At 49.2% G+C, this 24,860-nt stretch overlaps 1 protein-coding gene across 1 annotated transcript; it reads right to left on the bottom strand.

The window, feature by feature from the left end:
- Positions 1 to 747: 747 nt before the first annotated feature.
- ATAT1 (alpha tubulin acetyltransferase 1) lies at positions 748 to 22,230 on the bottom strand. The gene is made up of 6 exons (XM_048487253.1): positions 22,167 to 22,230; positions 21,572 to 21,643; positions 18,741 to 18,960; positions 7,789 to 7,886; positions 5,571 to 5,625; positions 748 to 1,330 (listed from the first exon to the last, which is right to left on the bottom strand). Exons 1-6 carry the CDS (start codon positions 22,228 to 22,230, stop codon positions 982 to 984), a joined length of 858 nt encoding a protein of 285 aa, XP_048343210.1. The 3' UTR covers positions 748 to 981.
- Between the last annotated feature and the right edge of the window lie 2,630 nt (positions 22,231 to 24,860).

The raw sequence follows: 24,860 nt of genomic DNA, 5'->3' as shown, positions 1-24,860 counted from the left end.
CTTCGAATGTTGGTTCCTCAAAGTGTTCCGTATAAAAATTGGTGTTGGTTTTTCAAGGTGTTGGTTTTTCTGGTGATGAAGATAACACAACTTTCAAATTTTACATTTTCATAATTGTGCACATCCCAAATTTCTCAGCCTAATAATATTTTGTCAAAATTTCCAAAAAGCTTCATGATAAAAAGCAAATGGGGAAAGAATAATTGGCAATATGTGTTAGTTTTTCAAGGTGCTGGTTTTTCTGGTGATGAAGATAATACAACTTTCAAATTTTACATTTTCATAATTGTGACATAATTTTACATTTTCATAATTGTGGCCTTGGGACTGGGAGCCATCATTAGTATTATTAATATTGTTTTTCTGGGTTTTAGAATGCTGCTTATTCTGAGTTATGTATTTTAACTATTTGTCACTTATTTATTGTGCACATTGTTTTAGTTGTGATTTTGTTGTACACCGCCCAGAGCCCTTCGGGGGTGGGCGGTTTATCAAATTTAATAAATAATAATAAAAACATAATAATATGTTGTTGGCAAATTTCTGCATCGGTGTTTGAACGCCATGAACTTTCGATTTTTCTCTTCTAAGAAACTGGATTTTTCATATATGGAATTCAAGACCATATTTGAAATGCAGAGAGTTCAGGTGCACTTTCCTTTCAACACCTAACTTCAAAAGATGGAGCAAATAGAAATGATCAAAAGAGGGAAATAGGCGACGAATAAATTAGCAGCTACCACTTAATACAAGGTCAACAAGAAGGCTATATTGAATGACTTGCTTCTAACGGGTTTGATACAAGGCAGCTGTGGGGTGGGGGGAGACAGAAGTGGCACTGGAGTCAAACCTTTTAATGGGGGGCTCCAGGTTAAATGGTTCAGTCCAAGTCACTTTAGCAGCAGGATATCTTGCTAAGGAGATTCATCATTGTTCTCCAGACTGACAAGGCTGTCTATTTTTAGCAACCCCCATTCCCCATCACCAAGGTCTGGTGTTGCGATGCAGGTACATGTGGCTGATCCTTTTGGCTTCATAGGGTCCCCCTGCTACTGTCCACGTGGGCATCATCTGCTTTGGGCTTCTGGCCAGACTACAGCACTTCTGCTTCCAAGACAGGTGGTCCATACACGGTTCACTGTTACTGGAGGACAGGTTTGTTACAGCAGCTGGAGCATCAGGGCTTTTAGTCCGCTTTGGAGCAGCAAGAGTTTGGAGGTCCATCTTGGAGAAAGAGGAATCTTCAGGAGGATGGCCAACACCTTCCGAATGTCCACGGGCATCTGGTTCTAGGTGGTGAGAACATGTGGTAGAGGTGGTACCTGACCTGCTGGAGAAAAAGATGGCATCAGACAGATAGATCAGGGGGTGTACCAGGGACACCAATAGTGGCAAGCGTTATTGATGATTATAAAGGTTTTCAAGAAGTGTTCAGGAAACAGATAGGCATATACGAATTTTTTTTTCATCAGCCCAGAAATCCTCGAACGAATCCTATGAAACAAACTTGTATTGGTTGTGGTGGGTTTTTCGGGCTATGTGGCTGTGGTCTGGTGGATCTTGTCCCTAACAATCCACAACCAGTTGAAACTGGCCGTGAAAGCCTTCGACGATACATCAAACCTGTATTGTTTCCACCATACCAGATTATAGCTTGGGGGGGGGGGGGGGGGGGAGACTAACGGACAATGGTTGGCCTAGGGCTGAAGTGTGATTTGATCCAGGGGGCTGCTGCCTCATCATTCATTCTATCATGGGGCACTTCTATCTAAACCAGGGGTAGGGAACCTGCGGCTCTCCAGATGTTCAGGAACTACAATTCCCATCAGCCCCTTTCAGCATGGCCAATTGGCCATGCTGAAAACTGATAGTGGATTCTAATTTATCTGAAAACCTATCCAGCCTAGCATTAATTCTGTATAGAACTGCACAATTAACCAGTATACTATGGTCTCTGATACACAAAACACCCCACGCTTAAGCACTGGTATTCTCTGTGAATGTGCCTATCTTTGAAGGGTATCTTACAGCTTTTCTTTTGATGCTTTTGCTTGGTCACTTTTTTCCCTCAAATGTGCAATTTTGGGTTGCCCTAACTCAGACCTGGGCATTATACGGCCCGCAGGCCACATCCGGCCCACCGGATGACCCTGACTGGCCCATATGACAGACCTGGCCCTGGCCTAAGAGGACCTGTTTAGAACCGCACTGCTCATTCTTCCGCTAACCCTCCCCCTTCCCCCCTCACCTTGCCACTGCGCCGGAAAGAACCTCTGAGAAAGGCCCCTCCCCTCGCGCAGTGGCTTCTGGGGTGTTCCCCTCCTTTGAAAGCCTTGCTGGGGAGCGAGGCGCCTTTAAAAGCCCTGCAGAAGCGGGCAACCAAGGCAACCGGCTTGTGCGGGGCTTTCAAAAGCACCAGTCGATGAAAAAAGTAGGTCAAGGGACTTAAGTCTCCCCACTTGCTTGACTGTCACAGTGGACAACTATGCAGGTAGGTTGAGCCTGTGATTCTTTGTGCCAAATAGTGTTGTATGCAGAACTGTTGCCACTGATTCCAAGTTGATCTGTGCACCTGTCTGTCACTTATCTGCCCCTATTATGCAGAATTATGCGGCCCCATGGAAAAAATAATTGCCCACCCCTGCCCTAACTCCACCTTTTCTCAGAGAGCAGCTGGAATGGCCAGGACCTAGGAGAGGATACTAGGTCCATAAAAGTATATCTAGTCAGTTTTCTTTTAGGATATCCTAATGGGTGTACGTTGCATACCATCATCCACTAACTGTCACAGCTGTTCGCCAGTATCAAAAAGGAAACAAATTATCTCCTGTCCATGCTGACGGCGCCGTTAACATCCACATCCAGAGTGTATGAAAAGAACCACTTTTATGTGTTGTACCTTGTGTGGTGGAATCATCTAACTGGTGGGAAGGCTAGCATTAGGTCCCAGAGCTTCTGACAGGGCTTGTTCTCCTACCCATACACTTCCCTGGCCCTTGTCTCGTGTGCCCTTCCTACCCATTCGCTTAGAAGGGCTCCACCACCCATGCCCCCTTCTTAGCATTGATATGGAAATGCACACAGGGGACTCTCTGTCCAGGATCCTCCAAAACCTGCAACTGATGTGGTGAGTTGATGGATCCTAAGGGGTTGGATCAGATGAACCTGCGTTTGATCCAGGAAGGTAATTGTCATCTTACTGAATGAGAGAAAACAAACCCACCATAATTAGGCACCATTGCATCATGTGATGGCTACTACCGGTAGTTAAACTGAGCAGGTCTCACCAACATTCTCACTGGAATTGAGAAGAATTGTCTTTTATTCCCCACTCTTCTCTACCGAAAGGCGTGGCTTACAAACTCCTTCCTTTCCCCCACCCCACAACAGGCACCTTGTGAGGTAAAGATGACAGGAGATTTGTGAATTGATCTGCCATTTCCTGGCCCTTCTTTTTGTTCTAGAATGCTCCACTTGGATCCTAGTGCTTACCTAGTTCTGTCCTCATGGCCCTAGGACCCAAGCAAAGCATTCCAGAACAAAAGAAGAGGAGCCAACAGATCAATCCTGTCATCTTCAATGAAAAAATTACTGAGTAGAGATCTGAGAAGAGTTTTGAGAGAACCGTCACTGACCCAAAGTTATCCAGCAGGCTTCACATGGAGGAGCAGGAAAACAACTCTAGTTCACCAGATAAGAAGAAGAAGAGTTTGGATTTATATCCCCCCTTTCTCTCCTGCAGGAGACTCAAAGGGGCTTACAATCTTCTTGCCCTTCCCCCCTCACAACAAACACCCTGTGAGGTAGGTGGGGCTGAGAGAGCTCCGAGAAGCTGTGACTAGCCCAAGGGCACCCAGCTGGCGTGTGTGGGAGTGTACAGGCTAATCTGAATTCCCCAGATAAGCCTCCACAGCTCAGGCGGCAGAGCGGGGAATCAAACCCGGTTCCTCCAGATTAGATACACGAGCTCTTAACCTCCTACGCTACTGCTGCTAAGAGCCCACCATTCACGTAGAGGATCAAGCTCCGTTCTCCAGATTAGAGTCCACTGCTCTTATTTATTTTATTTATTTATACTTTAGATTTATTTGTCACCCTCCCCTGAAAGGCTCTTAACTACTACACCACACTGGCAGACTGAACACAGCCTAGACTGGTGTTAAAGCCCTCAGGCCTTCAGATCAGTGGCTGACAGGAATGTTGAAATCTTGAATTTGGAACTGGAGGCACTGGTGTACTCGTACTGATTAGTTTTGCTTTGGGTAAACAACGGTTATTATATGCTTTTTGAGACCTGTGGATCAATATATGGTTTTCACATATTTTACAACCTATGAAGTAAACCACAGCATAACTTGAAAAACTGACATGTGACCCTGTAATTATACCATGAAACACATCTGATTACTTATACCCAGAGGTGGGATCTAGCAGGTTCTCACAGGTTCCCGAGAGTAGGTTACTAATTATTTGTGTGTGCCGAGAGGGGGTTACTAATTGGTGATTTTGCCATGTGATTTTTGCCTTAGTTACGCCCCTCCTCTCAGCAGTAGCGCACAGAACTTGAAGCAGTCTAGCAAGAGGTGCACCGGCGTGCGTGGCAGCCTGCGCCTGCGTGCATTCGTTTCCCGCCCAAGGACCGGCGCAGTGGCTGTGTCCTTGCCACAGCCCTGCCCAGGAATGCCCAGCCACGCCCCCATCATGCCCCACCCAGCCCCATTGGCGCTACACCACAGTTTGAATCCCACAACCATGGGAACCTGTTACTAAAATTTTTGGATCCCACCACTGCTTATCCCCTTTGTTTTCCTGTTCTCTTGAACAAGAAAGTCCTCTGGATAAATTGAAACAAACGCTGTCTATGAAACTCCAATACATAAAACTGGTGGTGAAAGATGCCGCCCAATGGAAGCCTGTAGGATTTTCAAGGCAAGAGACCAACAGAGGAAGTTTGCCATTGCCTGCCTCTGTCTCTTGACCTTGGACTTCCTTGGTAATCTCCCATTAAAGTACTAATCAGGGCCGACCCTGTCGCCTAGCCCTTCCAAGGTAAAGCAGTCCATAACAGTGCCCATTTTCCCCCTCCAGATATAATCAGGGACAAATTAACCTTTTTCTGACAAAATCTATGTGGGTGCATATGATGAAGCGATCTTATAAAAAGTCAGACCATTGGTCCATCTAGCTCCGTGGTGGCGAACCTTTGGCACTCCAGATGTTACGGACTAAAATTCCCATCAGCCCCTGCTGGCATGACCAATTGGCCATGCTGGCAGGGGCTGATGGGAATTGTAGTCCATATCATCTGGAGTGCCAAAGGTTCGCCACCACTGAATATCGTCCAACCATGACTAGCTGTGGCTCTCCAGTATCCCAGTCTTCCTCTGTCCTTTAACTAACCCAGGACTTGTGTGACGCACAGCATTCAAGCCACTGCCCTTATTACCACCACCACCATTTTCTCTACATTTTGTTTGCTTGTATAGGAGACTTTTCTGACAGTAAGAAGAAGATGGAAGCAAAGCACTGAAAAAGAAAAAGAGCAGGCGGAAGAGGAAGGAATGTCTTACTGGCTTTCTGATTCCTGAACTTGCCTAGGGGAGCTGAGGACGCTGTTCAGGTCATCTAAAGAAGAAGGAAGAAAACAGGCACTGTTAGTTTTTCATTTGCACAGACGTTGTAATACTTCCTCTGCCAGAGAACTGAATTTCTGAACAGCGTGGGGAGTGGGGTGTCAGCCAAAAACCAGCTCTCGGAGGACATTTTTGACTGCTCAAGGAATGCCTCCAGCCCAAGCCCTCGCAACCAACGAGCCCCGTTGATTTCGCACAAGCCAGAGAGATGACCAATCTGATACACTTCTGGTTGCAGTATGTCAACATAAATACTGCAGAGCGGAAAAATTGCAGAAGAGGGCAGGCAAGAACTTTCAATTACAGGATAAAGAGCCAAGAATTTTCAGTTTAGAAAAAAAGGCACGTGGTTGGTTGTGGGCGGTGCGTGACATTAAAGGCTTATAAATTATGCATAACGGGGGAATGGGGGCCGGGACTACTTCCTTTTCCATAATACCAGAACTCTGGGGCCCCTGATGGGTTCAGGACAGACAATAGGAAGCACTTCTTCACATAAGAAGTAATTAAATTATGAATTCACGGCCAGTTGCACTGCTTGCACTGGCTCCCTGTTGAGTTCCGAATCGTCTTCAAGGTATTGGTGTTAACCTTTAAGGCCTTACGCGGTCTGGGACCTTCGTACCTTAGGGACCGTCTGGCCCCATATGTCCCACGTCGGTCTCTGCGTTCGGCAGAGGCCAATCTACTGGAGGTCCCTGCCCCCTCTATGATGCGGCTGGCCTCCACCAGGGCCAGGGCTTTTACGGCCCTGGCCCCTGCCTGGTGGAATGCTCTTCCGCCAGCTGTCCGGGCCCTGCGGGACCTCAGTGAATTCCGCAGGGCCTGTAAGACCGAGTTATTCCGCCGGGCCTTTGGGGAGGCCGGCTGCTGATAGGTGCCCATTAACAACTGAGATCCGCTGTTCCCCCCCCTCAGAGTCAGAGGAGTGAAAGGTTAGACGCCATCTGTTTTAAATATTTATAAGTTTGGACCGCTGCATTTTAACTTGTATAAATTTTAGTATTTTATTCTATTATCCACTTGTATGTATTATGTTGTTAACCGCCCTGAGCCCTTTGGGGGAGGGCGGTATAAAAGTGGAATGAATAAATAAATAATAAATAAATAATGGCTTGAAAAGGGGGCTAGATTCATGGAGATTTATTTATTTTTATTTTATTTATTATTTGAATTTATAGACCGCCCAATCCCCGAGGGGCTCTGGGCGGTGTACAACACTACATATGGAATATATAACAAGGGTCACAATGGTGACCTAATACACTAAAATCCATTAAAAACCATTAAAACCATTTAAACAGCGGTCAAAAACAGTAACAATAATAATGATGATGGCGTCCCGTAACCCAATTCCCTTAAACCGCCCCAAAAAGGAGGGAGTGGCCAGACTCTTAAAATAACAATGAATATACAAAATAAATTATAAAATAGAGAGCAAAAGGCCAAGGAGCAAAGCAAAGGAGGGGGGGAGGGGGCGCACCTCAGCGACTGGACACTCCAAAGGCCCGGCGGAACAACTCAGTCTTACAGGCCCTGCGGAATTCACCAAGGTCCCGCAGGGCCCGGACAGCTGGAGGGAGAGTGTTCCACCAGGCCGGGGCCAGGGCCATAAAGGTCCTGGCCCGTGTGGAGGCCAGCCGCATCATTGAGGGGCCAGGAACCACCAGCAAATTGGCCTCTGCCGAACGCAGAGGCCGAGTAGGGGCATATGGGGTAATGCGGTCTCTCAGGTACGAGGGTCCCAGGCCGCGAAAGGCCTTAAAGGTCAAAACCCACACCTTGAAGATGCTTGCCAAAGGCTACTAGCCGTTGTGACTGAAGGAAACCTCCCAAAAAAGTAGTGCTAGGAAGCATCAGGGCAGGGCCCTGATCTCTGAATATAGAGGCTCAATTAAGTTGCCATGGCTACCAGCCGTCGAGAGGCCTATTACCTTAATAGTAAACTCGCCACAGGCAAACCTTTGGCTCTCCTGAAGTTTCATACATGGTCTACTGAGGCAGCTCAGTCCCCTGAGAGTGCTTCAATCAAGAATGATCTTCTTTGGCACTGTTTGTGTTCGCTTTTCTAATCGTTCTAAAATGTATTTGCCCGGTCCCTTGAGATAAGGACAGTTATGAGCCTGAAAAAGGGTGAGGAGGAGAGCCCACTCACTTGCTCTTTTCTTGCGGTCTTCCAAAATCGGGGCACCGTTCTCAAAGCGACTGTAAGAACACTTCTGAGCCACCGTGACATCCTTCGGAGGGCTCTTCCTAGAGGTGGGATGCGGAAAAGTCAAGCTGGGAGATGGACACGAGGCAGCAAAAGGAAGTCGGCAGAGCAGGATAAACAAGAACAAACAGCGAAGAGAAAAATACGTGGAAGGTAACTGAATTGGTGGGACTGAAGAGATGCTTTTCCCCGCTCAGAACTGGCAACATTGGGGGAAGGTAATTTGCAGGAAGAGATGAGGGGCCAGTGTTTAGTTTCTTCCCCACTCAGAGTTCCACATACTTGAGGGAAAGTTGCAGGTGTAGTTTCTCCTAATTTTATTCTCACAACCCTGAAAGGTAGGCTTGGATGGAAAGTCCAGCAGCTTGCCCAAGTCAGAATTGTGATCAACCTAGTTTTTCCATGTCTCATCTCTGTGCACTATCCCTACTTATTCCTCCGGTTCGGAGTTCCCATGATCATCTATGGGACCCACTTTTTGTTTTGCTTCCCCCCTCTGGAAGGGTTTTAATTGGGGTATCGCAGGACGCCATCTTTGTTAATGTTATCGCTGTGTTTTAATCTAATTTTAACGGGGTTGTTTATATGGGTTATTGTACACTGTGTAGACGAAATTATGTTGTACACCGCTCAGAGCCCTTCGGGGGTAGAGTGGTATAAAAAACCCATTAATACATACATACATACATACATACATACATACATACATACATACATACATACATACATACATACATACATACATACATACATACATACTTCAAAATGCTGACTTCTCTAAATGGAAACACATTGAGAATGCTGTCCTTTGGACATTAAAACAGTGGATAGACACACCAGGGTCACATCACACACAGGGAATACTAATAGCAGAATCCAAGATGATGTGTGTCCCATAGATCCTTAAAAGTAGTGTCTGAATGAATGCAGAAGGTCACACGTCTGTTTTACATCCAACATGCAGCCATCCCCTTTACCGTAGTTCCCTGTAGTCCCCCAGCATTTTAAACAGATGAAAGCTGTGTGTGTGCGGGCGCAAACTTCTTGATTTTTGTAGTAGTGCACTGCCGACCCAGCAGCGCCGTAGTAGAACGTTGGGTTGAATCAAGTTTATAGACTCACCTGGCTCAAACCTTTGACTGTCTTCACGGCAGCACCAAGAACTGTCCAAAAGAAAAAGGCTCTGCATGCCGAGCAGCAGTTCTTACAATTATACTGGAAGTCGCCCAATATTGAAAAACCAGACAAGGAGACCACGGCTTGAAATTTTAAAAAAGGAAACTTTATTGAAATGTAAACAAGAGCTTTTATTTCCATGCTGGACACAAACAGCTGAAGACAGCTCAGAGCCTGGGAAGCTCTGATCAGAAGGGAGGGTGGACAGAGAAACTGATAAGGGCAAGCCAGAAGGAAGGAAGGATGCTATCACGCTCCTGTCCAAAATCTAAAGGGGATCTTTGGAGTTCTCCGTATTTCAGCAGTTTCCAAATACACTGTATGAAACAGTAATGTCCTAGAATAAGGGACATTACTACTGTGTTGTTCATGAGCCCATAAGAAGACTGTTACTGTACTGAAGATATTAGACAAAGTTTTGGCTTTATCCCTGCTTGCTCTACACTCCCTGTTCAACAGGCTCTGCCCCTCACCCCCCTATTGGGAACATGAAACACAAAACGGAGCAGTGTTATATAAAATGTAGAGCATGCAGCAGGTCCCAGTTTCAATTTCTGGCATCTCAAGTTTAAAAAAGATCAGGTAGTAGATAATGTGAAAGAACTCTACCTGAAACCTCAGAGAGCAGCTGCCAGTCAGAGTAACCAATACTGATCTTAATAAAGGTCTGGCATAGAATAAGGCAGCTTCATAACATAGATCAAGTCAGGGAGCTGCCTCAGTGACCAGTCAGACGTGTGCTGGAAATTCTCAAGCAAGGTAGGATGGTCATTCTTGAGTGTTCACAATTCTAATATATTGCCTCCGAATAATGGAGGTCCCGTTTTTAGTTGTCAAGACTGTTAATGGCTAATCAATCCATCTAGAATTTTGTAACGCTCAGGGAGGAATGTTAGACCAAGATGTATCTATTGCTTTTAAATGGTTTTAATCTGTGCTTTTAAATGGTTTTAATTGTATGTTGCTCAATTTGTTGTTCACCGCTCAGAGCCCTTCGGGGGTGGGGCGGTATAAAAAACTCAAAAAATAAATAAAATAAAAATAAATAAATATTGGCCCAAAATTACCTCATGAGCTTCAATACGGAGCCAGAATTTGAACCCTGGCCTCCCCAGTCCTAGTCAAACACTCTACCTACTACATAATAGCAGCTGTATGTATCCTTGCTCTTTCCAGTAACTAGAATTTGAACGTAACTGAAGAGGTACAGCTTCTTCTGACACAAAATGCAGGCTACCTTGGCACGACTTTAATTTTTACTGAATGCACTCAGTCACGCATACAAAATTCTGCTTTGTCTGCCTGACTCCCAACACTTGTCTTTTCCTTACCACAGGCCAATTCCCACTCCAAAGAAGCAAACCCAGGCACTCATTCCTGGATCCCAATTTCTTGGTCTTTCTTCCTTATCCCCTAAACTTGCTCATTTTCAACCTTAAAACTGAAAAAAAAAGTGGGGGGGGGGTCGGGCCTTCCACTTCTGTTTACACTTGCTCTTTAAAGCCTTGCTAAGAGTGTGCCTGCATGAGAAACTTGAAGGCATCTTCTTTTTTTCTTTATCATAAAGGTTTTCTTTATCATCACAGGCACGTCCTTTTCAAATGACAAACCAAACATTCAACAGCCTCAGTCGGAGTCCAAGAGGCCCTCGCTGAGAAATACTACAGACGGAACTACATCCACACGATAAAGACAGTACAAATGGCACACCACGTAGCAGAGGAAGATGGGACCCATTTCAGAATCAGATTACAGGAATAAAACAGGAGGCCAGTAGCACCTTAAGAACTGGTACCGCTGGACGCCTGTTTTTATTTTATAACTACAGAACAACACAACTACACAATAGATTAAAGGTTCAAATACCTAAAGAGATGGCCACTAACTTTATTGAGGGCTTTTTAAAAAACTTGGGCGGGGGGACTTAATTCATTTCATAGTCGCCTAGCCATGGCCCTAGTAGACAGGGGCTGTTTGCTTTTTAAATAATGAGTGGGTGGGTGAGACTACTAATACTGTACCTGGAAACCCTTGGGAGTCAGGAATGCCCCTCTTAAATAGAAGGACTTCAGAAGATTCCGAGCTGGAGCGGAAAGTAACCCATCTATATACCAGACACAGGGTGCGACCGACTTCCCTCTGTGATACACCTCTGAAGATGCCAGCCACAGATGCTGGCGAAACGTTAGGAACAAGATCCACCAGACCATGGCCACACAGCCCGGAAAACCCACCACAACCATCTATACCCGTGGTGGCGAACCTTTGGCACTCCAGATGTTATGGACTACAATTCCCATCAGCCCCTGCCAGCATCGCCAATTGGCGATGCTGGCGGGGGCTGATGGGAATTGTAGTCCATAACATCTGGAGTGCCAAAGGTTCGCCACCACTGATCTATACAATGTCCAACATGCACATGTTTTGAGCAATGGTCTTCTTTCAGCTACATTTGAGGACTATAAGCTTTAACAAAGCGGTTTATAACATCCCTTTCCCCTCCTCCATTTGAATTTCCCTTTCTTAGGGGGAAAAAACTCCTGTGACTTTCATAGGCCTGAACTTTCTAATCAACATTCAGTCAAGTACAGATTGCAACTAATTGCACTACAGAAATCTATATCTATAACCCAATATGTCTGCTAAAGAAGCAGTGACTCAGTTTTAAAATGTTATGTCTGCAGTCCCAATTGGGAAGCAATGCCACCGAACTCCGTGGGATTTGCTTCCAAGTGAACATGTGTAAGAACTGGATTTTCTAATTGCATTGACATCATGACATTCAAATATTTTAAATCCGGTTAAATGTAACAGCTTACTTTTCAATTGAGTTTCGTGCACCCAAATTACATTCGGGTCTCTTCGCCAGCTTCTCTATAAAGCTCTGCTCGTCACATGAGTGTGGGCGTTTTTTAAATAGGACATTTTATAGAATAATTTCTTCTCTTTGCATCCATGAAAAACAACCTGTGGTCCTGTCCCCCCCCCTTCTCCTCCCCCCATCTTTTGTGACCCATGTCAAATCCACGAGCCAGGGTTCTTTTCCATCTCCTATTTCAGACTCCCGCATAAGCAGATAAACAGTTTAATCCTACACACTGTCATTCCTGTATAAGTTCATTACTTTCAGACAGCTTAGACTGGAGTGATTCTGCATAGGAAGTACACGGTACAAACGGACTCGCTCCAGATTACCAACCCAACTCAACACACATCTCGTTTTGCATTCGACTTAATTTGCAGGAGATGTCTATTTCACATCCCCCACCCCAATCGAAAAGTATTATTAACTCCACCTCCAGTAACCAACAGACAGCCGACAGCAGGCCTGCTTTTCTATACTTATCGGCAAAAGCAAAGTGACGCCATTTATTCATGTCTTGCAGCTAATCAGAGACTGGAGACATGTTTTGTGAAAGTTATAAAAGTATGATAGGCACTGTTACCCCAGGGAAGGGGAAAACCTATGTATCTCTTCTGTCCCGCACAGTTTCCTCTGATCAAACAGGTTTTTAAAACCCTGAAAACAGTGGTGGGATCCAAACATTTTAGTAACAGGTTCCCATGGTGGTGGGATTCAAACTGTGGCGTAGCGCCAATGGGGCTGGGCGGGGCACGACGGGGGCGGGGCTGGGCATTCCGGGGCGGGGCATTCCTGGGCGGAGCTGTGGCAAGGATGCAGCCGCTGCGCCGGTCCTTGGGCGGGAAACGAATGCACGCAGGCGCAGGCTGCCACGCACGCCGGTGTACCTCCCGCTAGACTGCTTCAAGTTCTGCGCGCTACTGCTGAGAGGAGGGGCGTAACTAAGGCAAAAATCACGTGGCAAAATCACCCATTAGTAACCCCCTCTCGGCACACACAAATAATTAGTAATCTACTCTCGGAAACCTATGAGAACCTGCTGGATCCCACCTCTGCCTGAAAAAACCTGTTTACCAGAGACAATAGAAGGATAAAGTCTACATTGTGGGGCCCCAATGCCTCTTTCTTCCAGCTATCCGAAATAAATTGCAGACAAAAAAGATGGTCAAGGGGGGAAAAATACAAGAGAAAGACCAAGATATTTTGGTACTGAAGACAAATAATCCAAATTCCCTCCTCCCGGTGGTAAAAATGTAATAATAATTTGTCAAAGGTTTCCTTCAAGGGGATAATGAATTCTACCACAAGACTGGTCCAACTGAACATACCTAAGAACGGATCCAGGGACTTGTTTCGGTAACCACCCTGATAACTGTTCTCTCAATCAACACAGCTCCCAAAAATATTCTAAAACCAAATGATAATCTGAAGAAAGTTCCTCTTGGATTTTGGATCCAAGACAGTTACAGCAAAACTTTCATTTGAGGGAGCACAAGGTAGGTCTCTACGGCAAGAGGCAGTGGATCACACCAAGAACAATACAGGATAGAATGCCTGTCTTGACCGCCAATAGTTCCTGTGTAAACCTCTGAACACCTTGAAACTGGCTAATAATTTAAAATAAACTAAAAAAAAAAGGTTGTGGTATCAGGTTTTCTAAATGCAACGAAATGGTTCCTTTTCTCATGGCATAAAAAAGTGAAATCAAACCAAGAACAAAAAAGACAACTGATGGGATATAAATAAGACTGCACTGTTATAGGTTTCGCCTATAAGGTGAACGAAAAGAAGTTGGATGTAAAACCAAGTCTTAATTCCAGAAAGGTCTCAAGACACAGGCGGAAGACCGGCAGTTGGAGAGACACAGCAGAGTCCAGCGATCAATGGCTGTTTTCGGAGCGGTTCAGGGAGCTTCAGGGAGGGGAGAGGGGGCAGGAAAGAGAAGGAAAGGATGGATACAAAAAAAGAGAAAGAGAGAGAAATTAGATCCAAGATGGCTGGGGCAGATATTAACCACTTTTAAGATGATAATTAAGTTACCTCTCTCCCAAGAATAGTAACACCGATGGAAAATGGTACCCTGGACACAGTAGCATCCAGAATGCTGCTTACTTTTACAGAACACAGAATCTATGTGTGTGTGTGTACATACATACACACACAGAACACAGAATATACATACACACACAGTGAAAAGAATTGAGGGGCCAGGAATGTCTGAACACTTTATTTATATATACATATACATGTACATGTACATGTATGTATGTAAATGTATGTGTGTGTGTATATATATGTGTATATGTGTATATGTGTATATGTGTATATGTGTATATATGTGTGTGTGTGTATATATGTGTGTGTGTATATATATGTGTGTGTGTATATATATATGTATGTGTGTATGTATGTATATGTGTGTGTGTGTATATATATGTATGTGTGTATATATATATGTATGTGTGTATATATATATGTATGTGTGTATATATGTATGTATGTATGTATGTGTGTGTGTATGTATGTATATGTGTGTGTGTGTATGTATATGTGTGTGTGTGTATATATATGTATGTGTGTATATATGTATGTATGTATGTATGTATGTATGTATGTATGTATGTATGGGAAGGGAAAGAGAAAGCAGAAGCAAAACAGCAAGGCCAAAAAAGCATCAGCAAATAGAAGGGCAGATGTTATAAAAGTGTTCAGACATTCCTGGCCCCTCCATTAGCTCAACTCCTTTCACAGTAGTGCTCGTATAGGTGCAAACACTTCTTTGAACTTCCTATGTCTCAGCTACTTTGGGGATAATATACCCCCATTACTTCTTTCTTAGAAGGTCCAGCAGATTACAGAGCAGCCACCCGACTCCGCAGCAGCACACTGCATTGAGCCTGGACTGAACCATACTGTGAGCAAGTCCTTAGAAAAGGGCACAGCCCACACTGAGCACTGTACTGTCTTGCACTGTTTCCTAGCTGGCCAGGCCACCCACTCAGTCTTCCCAACACCGGAAGAGAGAGATGCCCCAGGGGATTCCATGATGATGCAGAGTATCAGAGACAGAAGAGTGTTCCTAGCAAGCGGAGAAGTCAGCTGGAAAGCAGGGCTGACATTCGCTGTGCCAATGTATAACTGGTTGCAGTAGTGATAAAGGAACCCATTTTCCTGTTTTTGCATTCACGTGCCTCTGTGCAGGCAGCGATTGGAGCCCACAGAAACAATCCGGTTTGCTGTCGTGCCTTCGCATGGAGGCACATCTTTTAAAAAAAATTTACTTCCCACACATGCAAACTACACAGGCAGGCACAAATGAACCCCCACAAGCCATGCTGATGTCCCACGATATGACCAACTGGACCAGCGTAGCTACGCAGATGCAAGCCGCAATATTTTTTTTTAAAGGGAGGCAAATAAAGTGGCTCCTGCCGGGCCATTCGCTCAGAATGGTCACCCAGCAAGCTACTATGGCAGAGTGGGGATCGGAACCCGGGTCCCTCAGATCATAGTCAACACTCAGATCAGATTCAACACTCTAAGCCAGTGGTTTCCAATCTGTTGTTACTCGCTTAACCCCTGGCAGCCCATTTCCCTAAAACTGTACCCCCATATTAGCAAACTCATTAAATAACTTTTTTCATGTACCCTCAAACACTCTGGCGTGTACTCCTGGGGGTACGCCCACCCCAGGTTGGGACCCGCTGCTCTAAGTACTAGACCAAGCTAGTAACTCTGTTCTGATCAAGGGTGTGCAGAAATGCAGGTGTGAACAACAAAAAGGGATTGCAGGCACTAACCTAGACCTAAATTAAACATGCAAAAGAGAAGGACACGCATGCTGAAAGGAACCTCATTTGCAACTTGGGCATAACCCAGCATGCATCCAAAAGGGAGGGGGAGCCTGAAGCTGTGTACTGTAAACAAAGAGGGGCCCATTAGTTGCGTGAAATGATGCAATTTAGATACATCAGTACCCCCTTCACTTATTCTGTATCAAAGACACAGGTATCCAAGTAATTTTGAATATTCGGAAAAGAATAAGGTGATAGATAACAGGGAAAGGGGGAGGATTCGTCGCCAGTGAGGAGCCAAAATCCCCTCTGGAACTTTTTTGGTTTCCATGCCTTCACACACAGCTTCCATTTTCCCTAGAATCACGAGAGCAAGTAAATGTGCTTTTTCTTTACAATTATAATCATAGTAAAGAATGTTAATACATAAGCTTATGTGACAGCTGTGTGAGTGCGGAATAAGCGTAGATTTGGGCATGACTTGCTTAAAACCCCAGGTGCGGAAAAAAAGAGTGCAAAATTAGAATGGAAATCCAAGCCAGGATACGCAACAAATACAGAACACAACCTTGCACCAATTCTACACTACTCTGTTTCCCCTAATATAAGACATCCCCGAAAAATAAGACATAGTAGAGGTTTTGCTGAAGTGCAAAATATACGGCATCCCCCGAAAGTAAGACATAGCAAAGTTTTTGTTTGGAAGCATGCCTGACGAACAGAACACAGAAAAATAAGACATCCCCTGAAAATAAGACATAGCGCATCTTTGGGAGCAAAAATTAATATAAGACACTGTCTTATATTCGGGGAAACACGGTGTAGGATGCATGGGAGTGAAAAAACAAGCAATGTAGACTGTTAACCGGGACTTTTGTTTTAAAAAGGCATAAGCAACTATCCTGAGGAGCACATCCCCTACTCGGGCAAAACCAGGGCCGTGCCTTTCGTAGATATGCCCTGCCGCTTGTATGATTGACAGATCAGATCAGCTTTCCAGGTGCTCCAACGAATCAAACTTAATCTCATCCAGCATCACAAGCATAGCAAGCAGACCGAAACTGCCATTGATCTGACCCCTTTCCCCTTTTGCATGCGAATGACCCCCACCCCCCCAACAAATTCCCCAATTCTGGCACTGCCATAAGACAGGTGTGGATCTCGCCGCTGCCACTATGTCATAAGAGCAGGAATTGGGGGTGGGGGGGTTTCACACCTGTCTTATAAATCCTGGGTTCTTTTTCCCCAGATACTCAAAAACTGCTGAGTTTTCAAATATTTTATGGGGGAAAAAACAGAAAACAAGAAAATGTTCTAATGCATTGATTTCTCAGCTGTCAGCACAATTCCAGGCAGGTTTTGTTTCAGACCTGAGTTCAGGAGGTGTTTTCTCCTGCCCGGTCTGGATTAGAACACCCTTTCCCCCCCTCTCCTGGGTTCTCAAGTAAACTCAATTTCCTGGCCGTGCTGTAAACCAGCCTCTTTGTTCTACCACCGTTTGGCTACTAGCTTCCTTTTGGGTAATTTATTCAAAGTATTTTGGTTTCCTACCCAGAGATCAAAGGCCCTTGTCAGGCTAGCGTGAATTTGCCTGATACTGTAACAAGAGCAACCTCTTCACAGGCAACCAACAGGAAAACCAACAGGAACAAAAAAAAAGTTATAGAAAGACCTCACTCCCCGTCTCATGATTCTGGAGCAAGAACAAGAAATGAAAAACCTGTACGGGACAACCATGGGGCAAGATAATGAGCCTCCGTCCTCATGCGGTGCATCCTTGTAACCATCTTCCACGCCTCTTTCATGGATGACCACCAAGCATAAAGGTTCATGAGCCCCTCCTCTACATCTGTGAGCCCCACATCTCCATCTTTCTACCCATCTCTGACTGCTGCATTTCCCCTTTTGCATCCCCTCAGACCCAACCCTGCTCCTGCCCCCTTCATCTGTTTGTTGGCTTCTATCCAAACCAGGCCATTTCTTGCTCCATGCCCAACACGGACAAGCATGCTGTGATTGCTAAGTAACCTCAGGACACACTGACACCAATGCTAGGCTGATCTGGAGGAGAGTGGGAAGAGTAATGGATGGTTGCTTAGCAACCAGGAAATTCTCACCCTTCTTCCCTGGCTTAACGTATCAGTTAAGTCAAAGGCCAGCTGCTTGTGATCGAGAGCAAGAAGAGCAATGGGGTGATCCATTCGCTGACTGCCTCCACCCTACTGCAAGATCAGAACCAGGGCTAAAATGTCCCATGTGTCCACTGGACAGACTGGGCTCAACTAACAGTGGGTAAGGCTTGCTCCCACTCTAGAGTCAGAGACCAGCTCCAGCCAAGCGACTTCTGGATTTAGAATGGCACGCTATTGGGTAAGAGACTGGCACTGCATTCCAGGTGAGCAAAACTGCTCCCTATCAATTAACTGAGCTCTTGATTAACGCAGGACAGCCTTGTAACCTCCAAATCAGATGCTAACGTTCCACGAGGCCCCTACATCTCGCGAGCCACCCCTTCTAGGGTGCAGGCCCTCCTGCGCCCACACAACGTTTCAGGGGACTGGGTCCAGAATGGATCCTTTGAGAGCACGAATCGTTTGAGAATCCATCTGATGAATACATATAAGAGCAAGACTGCAGTCCCTGAGGCTGTGAAGATCTGCTTGAGGATATGCAAAGCAAGGATTGCGGAAAACTCGGAATCCAGAGAAATAAAGAGCAACATTTGTAGAGTTTTGAGAGCGTGGAGATCCACTGCTCGGCAACTTGCCAATTCCTGAACCCGGCCAACCATATAAACTATTAAGCAAATCTGTACAGGCATCGTTCATATGGACTGTAGAATTTGGCTCTTCCATGGAATTTCTTTTAGGCACACAGAAACTCTGCCAATATAGTTTCCAACAGGCACAACAAGATAATGGAATCCACATATGTGCCCAATTGCCACTCTCACAGTCATTTAGGATTGCTACTTCCCAAGATAGACCAACCCATATCAGAAGCTTTCGTTCCCATCAGCCCCAGAACTTCCAAGAGGCCCCCAATACAAAGTCCATGCATACCTTGTTCTCCGCCTCTGTGACGTGGGGTCGCCGGGCTCCCCGTTCATCAGGAGGTGGGCAGTCGAGTGCGGGGGGCATAGGCGCAGGTTCTTCAGCAGCTCCTGCTCGTTCAGGAAAGGTTTGAGGCAGCCCCGTACCGGGGAATTCCCCACGCTGCTAGAGCGGATCAGGGAACGAGACTGGTTGAATGGCCAGGGCGGTTCAACTTCTTCCTTGAGAACTACAAGGTGGAAAAAGAGACCAAAGAGAAGCAGTCCTCCAGTGGGCAGAGTGTCACACGGTACGCTGAAGGAAGAAGTTGCCTACCATTTTTATTTCAGTGCTGCCACCCTGGGTCCCAACCACCCCACCACCACCCTGCCTTTCAATTTATCTATTGCTGGTCCAAGGACAACAGCAAATGCTCGTGACCAGCTCTGTTGAAAGAGGAGGAATTTACTTGGAAGGTTCGAAATGGAGTATGCCTTTAACATGCCTTTAACAAAACAAAATGCCTTTAACAAAGCAACCGTTTAAACCAGTGGTTCTCAACCTGGGGGTTGTGACCCTTTTGCAGGGGTCGCCTAAGACTCTCTGCATCAGTGTTCTCCATCTGTAAAATGGACAAATGTTAGGGTTGGGGGCAGTGGTGGGATCCAAAAATTTTAGTAACAGGTTCCCATGGTGGTGGGATTCAAACTGTGGTATTAAGCGTATTAGGGAGTGCAGTGGCACGACGGGGGCGTGGCAGACATTCTGAGGCAGGGCATTCCTGGAGTGGGGCTGTAGCAAAAGGACTGCAGCTGCTGCATCAATCCTTAGGCGAGAGCAAATGCACCCAGGCGCAGGCTGCCACGCATGCCGGTGCACCTCCTGCTAGACTGCTTCAAGTTCTGCGCGCTACTGCTGAGAGGAGGGGCGTAACTAAGGCAAAAATCATGTGGCAAAATCACCAATTAGTAACCCCCTCTCGGCACACACAAATAATTAGTAACCTACTCTCGGGAACCTGTGAGAACCTGCTGGATCCCACCTCTGGTTGGGTGTCACCACAACATGAGGAACTGTATTAAAGGGTTGTGGCATTAGGAAGGTCGAGAACCACCAATTTAAACCATCAATTTTTTGTACTGTCAATAGCTTTCATGGCCAGGATCAACTGGCTGTTGTGTGTTTTCCGGGCTGTGTGGCCATGGTCTGGTAATTTTAGTTCCTAACTTTTCACCCTCATCTATGGCTGGCATCTTCAGAGGCATGTCATGGTAAGATTTCAAGTTTTAGCTCCTAACCCCGTGGTGGTGAACCTTTGGCACTCCAGATGTTATGGACTACAATTCCCATCAGCCCCTGCCAACATGGCCAATTGTAGGGGCTGATGGGAATTGTAGTCCATAACATCTGTAGTGCCAAGGGTTCGCCACCACTGTCCTAACCTTTTGCCCACATCGATGGCTGATATCTTCAGAGACATGTCATGGTGAGATGTGCTTCACACTACCACACACCTCTGAAGATGCCAGCCATAGATGCGGGCGAAAAGTTAGGAGCTAAAACTTACAGATCCTGGCCACACAACCTGGAAAACCTACAACATCCAGTATCAACTTTTTGTCATTTAAATGTTAATGATCTCACAATCCATCTAGATTGCATAAGTATCCTTAGATCTCCTACTGATTTTTGGTAAGAAAACTTAACATGTTAATGTTCTCCGGTGTTAGTCTTGTTCGCAGACAGCTAACAGTGAGGTCAGCCTCGGAAAACACAGACTACAATGGGATGCACAGGGCGCCTTTTGCCAGTAGTCTAAGCTCTGGAAAATATGTGAGTGTTCATAGCAATATAGAAACAGCAAATGAATGGTAAGCATTTAAATTTAAACATCCCTATGCCTTGTTACCCTCCTACATGAAAGGGAACATTGTGTCAACTCAAGTCTCCCACACACACGCAGCTTGCAAATCAAGGAGTAGAATTCAGAGTATTCTGAGAAAGGCAAGATATCATTTCAGATCCAAAGTAGTATTTCTCACACTTCTGCGTTTATGGTTTAACCCAGACAGCCTTTAGGTGAGAGAAAACTGGAATGAATGAATGAATGAATGAATGAATGAATGAATGAATGAATGAATGAATGAATGAATGAATGAATGAATGAATGAATGCCACAGAAATCCACCTCTGTCCTGGATGGTCCAGGTTAGCCTGATCCTGTTACACAAAGGCAGGAAATGGCAAACCACATATGTTTGTTTCTTGTGTTGAAAACCCTACAGGGTTGCTGTAAATCAGCTGTGACTTGATAGCACTGTTCACCACCACCAAAATGAGAAACAAATGTCGGTTCCTCTCTGTCTCACAAAGAAGAAGAAGAAGAAGAAGAGTTTGGATTTATATCCTCCCTTTCTCTCCTGTAGGAGACTCAAAGGGGCTTACAATCTCCTTGCCCTTCCCCCCTCACAACAAACACCCTGTGAGGTGGGTGGGGCTGAGAGAGCTCCGAAGAACTGTGACTAGCCCAAGGTCACCCAGCTGGCGTGTGTGGGAGTGTCCAGGCTAATCTGAATTCCCCAGATAAGCCTCCACAGCTCAGGCGTCAGAGGGGGAATCAAACCGGGTTCCTCCAGATTAGATACACGAGCTCTTAACCTCCTACGCCACTGCTGCCATCCCTCCCTACACAAGCAGATTGAACTAGGTGCTGAACCATGACTTGGTATCCCTCCGGCAAGAAAACGGCTTCCTTTTCCTGCATTCGTGAACAGTAGTCCACTTAAGTGGAGACAGGTTCCCTCTAAAAGAGAGCTGCCCACTTTCCAATCTAAAACAAGCATCAGTCATGAATCTCTTACACTCTCGATCTGACAGGGAGTAAGGTTTTATGTCTTCCTCTGGACGCTTGGGAGGCAACTTCTTTGCTGCAACTAAAGGGAGGGAGAGAGAGAGAGAGAAAGCAGTTAAAATATTCCAGTACAAAAAGGGTGCTGGTACAGGTATCAGACACCATTTTGAGGACTTGGGGTTTTAGGTTTTCTGGGAACTCAAACGTCAAGCAGTGAGGAAAAGTCTTTTGAAACTGGATGGTTAAAATAAAGAGGATAGTGATCTGAGGGGTGGTTACTTATGGATTACTTCAGAAGAACAGAGTTTATGAACAGTAGACTCTTTAACTTGCTCAGAAGCAGCAGCACAGACTGTACTCTCTGAGACCAGGGAAAAAGACAGTGAGGAAAAGATGAGCTTGGGGTGGGGGGGCGGGGGGCTTATCCTTAAAGCTCAATCCTTATCTAGTGTGTGTGTGTTTGAGGGTTTGTGTGTTTGTTTTTTGAGGGCTTGGGGAAGCTTTTGTCTGTGTGGGAGGTTCCTTTGTTGTTGGGTGTATTTGCCTCAGGCTGGTGAGGGGTGGGGATTCTGTTTAATCACCCAACCAATTCAGATCCCAACTACCTGCAGCTCTTTGGAACACTCCAAGAAGCAGCAGCTCACACAGTTCTTCACCAATGGGACCCATCTTTAGGGAGATGGGAAAACATAAGGAAGTGACTAGGAGGCAGAAGTCTCTTTGATCTGGAGCTCAGTGAACAGGGCTGGGGCTATAAAACAGCAAGGCTAACTTGGATTTTGGGTGGTCAAGTGTAGAAGGGGACTTTTGAAAGGGAGGCCCAGAAATCTGTTCTGCAGAATTTAAGACACCTAAGCATGGATCATCATGGAGTTGCTGCTGTCACTTGCAACAGCTGTGGAATGTTTGTTTTTCTGCCAGAGGATATGGGTAGCTACTCCTGCAACAAGTGCAAGTTGGTTACTTTGTTAGAAGAGAAGGTACAGCAGCTTGAAACACAAGTATCTACACTTCACCACTCTAAGAAGAACTAGAGTTTCCTGGACAGAATGGAGCAGATGGTACTGGGTGGAGAACACACCGGGGACATCTGAGGTGGATGACAGCTCTCAAACAGAGGAAGTAGGAAATTGGAGAAATGTAACCCATAGAAGCAGAAGGACCAGGGAGCATTCTGTGAATTTGAAACGACAGAATCGTTTTGAGGTTCTCTCCCTTCTCGATGAGGATAAGGAACAGGCACAGGAGGAATGGACTCAGCTCTCAGAGAATGCACAAGTGACAGAAGGTTCAACCCGTGAAATGTCACCTGCAAAACCCCAGAAGGAGGCGTGTGGTGGTGGAAAGGGACACCCTGCTAAGGGGGACAGAAGCAGCAATTTGCAGGCCAGACAAGATGTATCGAGAGATGTGCTGTCTCCCTGGGGCAAAAATCTGTGAAGTCACAGAGAGGCTGAGAGGATTTGCCAAGCGGGGGGGTGGGGGGGGGGGGGGGTGGGGGGGGGGGGGGGTGGGGGGGGGGGGGGGTGGGGGGGGGGGGGGGTGGGGGGGGGGGGGGGTGGGGGGGGGGGGGGGTGGGGGGGGGGGGGGGTGGGGGGGGGGGGGGGTGGGGGGGGGGGGGGGTGGGGGGGGGGGGGGGTGGGGGGGGGGGGGGGTGGGGGGGGGGGGGGGTGGGGGGGGGGGGGGGTGGGGGGGGGGGGGGGTGGGGGGGGGGGGGGGTGGGGGGGGGGGGGGGTGGGGGGGGGGGGGGGTGGGGGGGGGGGGGGGTGGGGGGGGGGGGGGGTGGGGGGGGGGGGGGGTGGGGGGGGGGGGGGGTGGGGGGGGGGGGGGGTGGGGGGGGGGGGGGGTGGGGGGGGGGGGGGGTGGGGGGGGGGGGGGGTGGGGGGGGGGGGGGGTGGGGGGGGGGGGGGGTGGGGGGGGGGGGGGGTGGGGGGGGGGGGGGGTGGGGGGGGGGGGGGGTGGGGGGGGGGGGGGGTGGGGGGGGGGGGGGGTGGGGGGGGGGGGGGGTGGGGGGGGGGGGGGGTGGGGGGGGGGGGGGGTGGGGGGGGGGGGGGGTGGGGGGGGGGGGGGGTGGGGGGGGGGGGGGGTGGGGGGGGGGGGGGGTGGGGGGGGGGGGGGGTGGGGGGGGGGGGGGGTGGGGGGGGGGGGGGGTGGGGGGGGGGGGGGGTGGGGGGGGGGGGGGGTGGGGGGGGGGGGGGGTGGGGGGGGGGGGGGGTGGGGGGGGGGGGGGGTGGGGGGGGGGGGGGGTGGGGGGGGGGGGGGGTGGGGGGGGGGGGGGGTGGGGGGGGGGGGGGGTGGGGGGGGGGGGGGGTGGGGGGGGGGGGGGGTGGGGGGGGGGGGGGGTGGGGGGGGGGGGGGGTGGGGGGGGGGGGGGGTGGGGGGGGGGGGGGGTGGGGGGGGGGGGGGGTGGGGGGGGGGGGGGGTGGGGGGGGGGGGGGGTGGGGGGGGGGGGGGGTGGGGGGGGGGGGGGGTGGGGGGGGGGGGGGGTGGGGGGGGGGGGGGGTGGGGGGGGGGGGGGGTGGGGGGGGGGGGGGGTGGGGGGGGGGGGGGGTGGGGGGGGGGGGGGGTGGGGGGGGGGGGGGGTGGGGGGGGGGGGGGGTGGGGGGGGGGGGGGGTGGGGGGGGGGGGGGGTGGGGGGGGGGGGGGGTGGGGGGGGGGGGGGGTGGGGGGGGGGGGGGGTGGGGGGGGGGGGGGGTGGGGGGGGGGGGGGGTGGGGGGGGGGGGGGGTGGGGGGGGGGGGGGGTGGGGGGGGGGGGGGGTGGGGGGGGGGGGGGGTGGGGGGGGGGGGGGGTGGGGGGGGGGGGGGGTGGGGGGGGGGGGGGGTGGGGGGGGGGGGGGGTGGGGGGGGGGGGGGGTGGGGGGGGGGGGGGGTGGGGGGGGGGGGGGGTGGGGGGGGGGGGGGGTGGGGGGGGGGGGGGGTGGGGGGGGGGGGGGGTGGGGGGGGGGGGGGGTGGGGGGGGGGGGGGGTGGGGGGGGGGGGGGGTGGGGGGGGGGGGGGGTGGGGGGGGGGGGGGGTGGGGGGGGGGGGGGGTGGGGGGGGGGGGGGGTGGGGGGGGGGGGGGGTGGGGGGGGGGGGGGGTGGGGGGGGGGGGGGGTGGGGGGGGGGGGGGGTGGGGGGGGGGGGGGGTGGGGGGGGGGGGGGGTGGGGGGGGGGGGGGGTGGGGGGGGGGGGGGGTGGGGGGGGGGGGGGGTGGGGGGGGGGGGGGGTGGGGGGGGGGGGGGGTGGGGGGGGGGGGGGGTGGGGGGGGGGGGGGGTGGGGGGGGGGGGGGGTGGGGGGGGGGGGGGGTGGGGGGGGGGG

Source organism: Sphaerodactylus townsendi, linkage group LG03 (assembly GCF_021028975.2).
Source record: "Sphaerodactylus townsendi isolate TG3544 linkage group LG03, MPM_Stown_v2.3, whole genome shotgun sequence".
Classification (NCBI taxonomy): Eukaryota; Metazoa; Chordata; class Lepidosauria; order Squamata; family Sphaerodactylidae; genus Sphaerodactylus; species Sphaerodactylus townsendi.
Note: the sequence above shows the minus strand (reverse complement) of the source record. Positions and strands in the feature narration are given on the sequence as shown.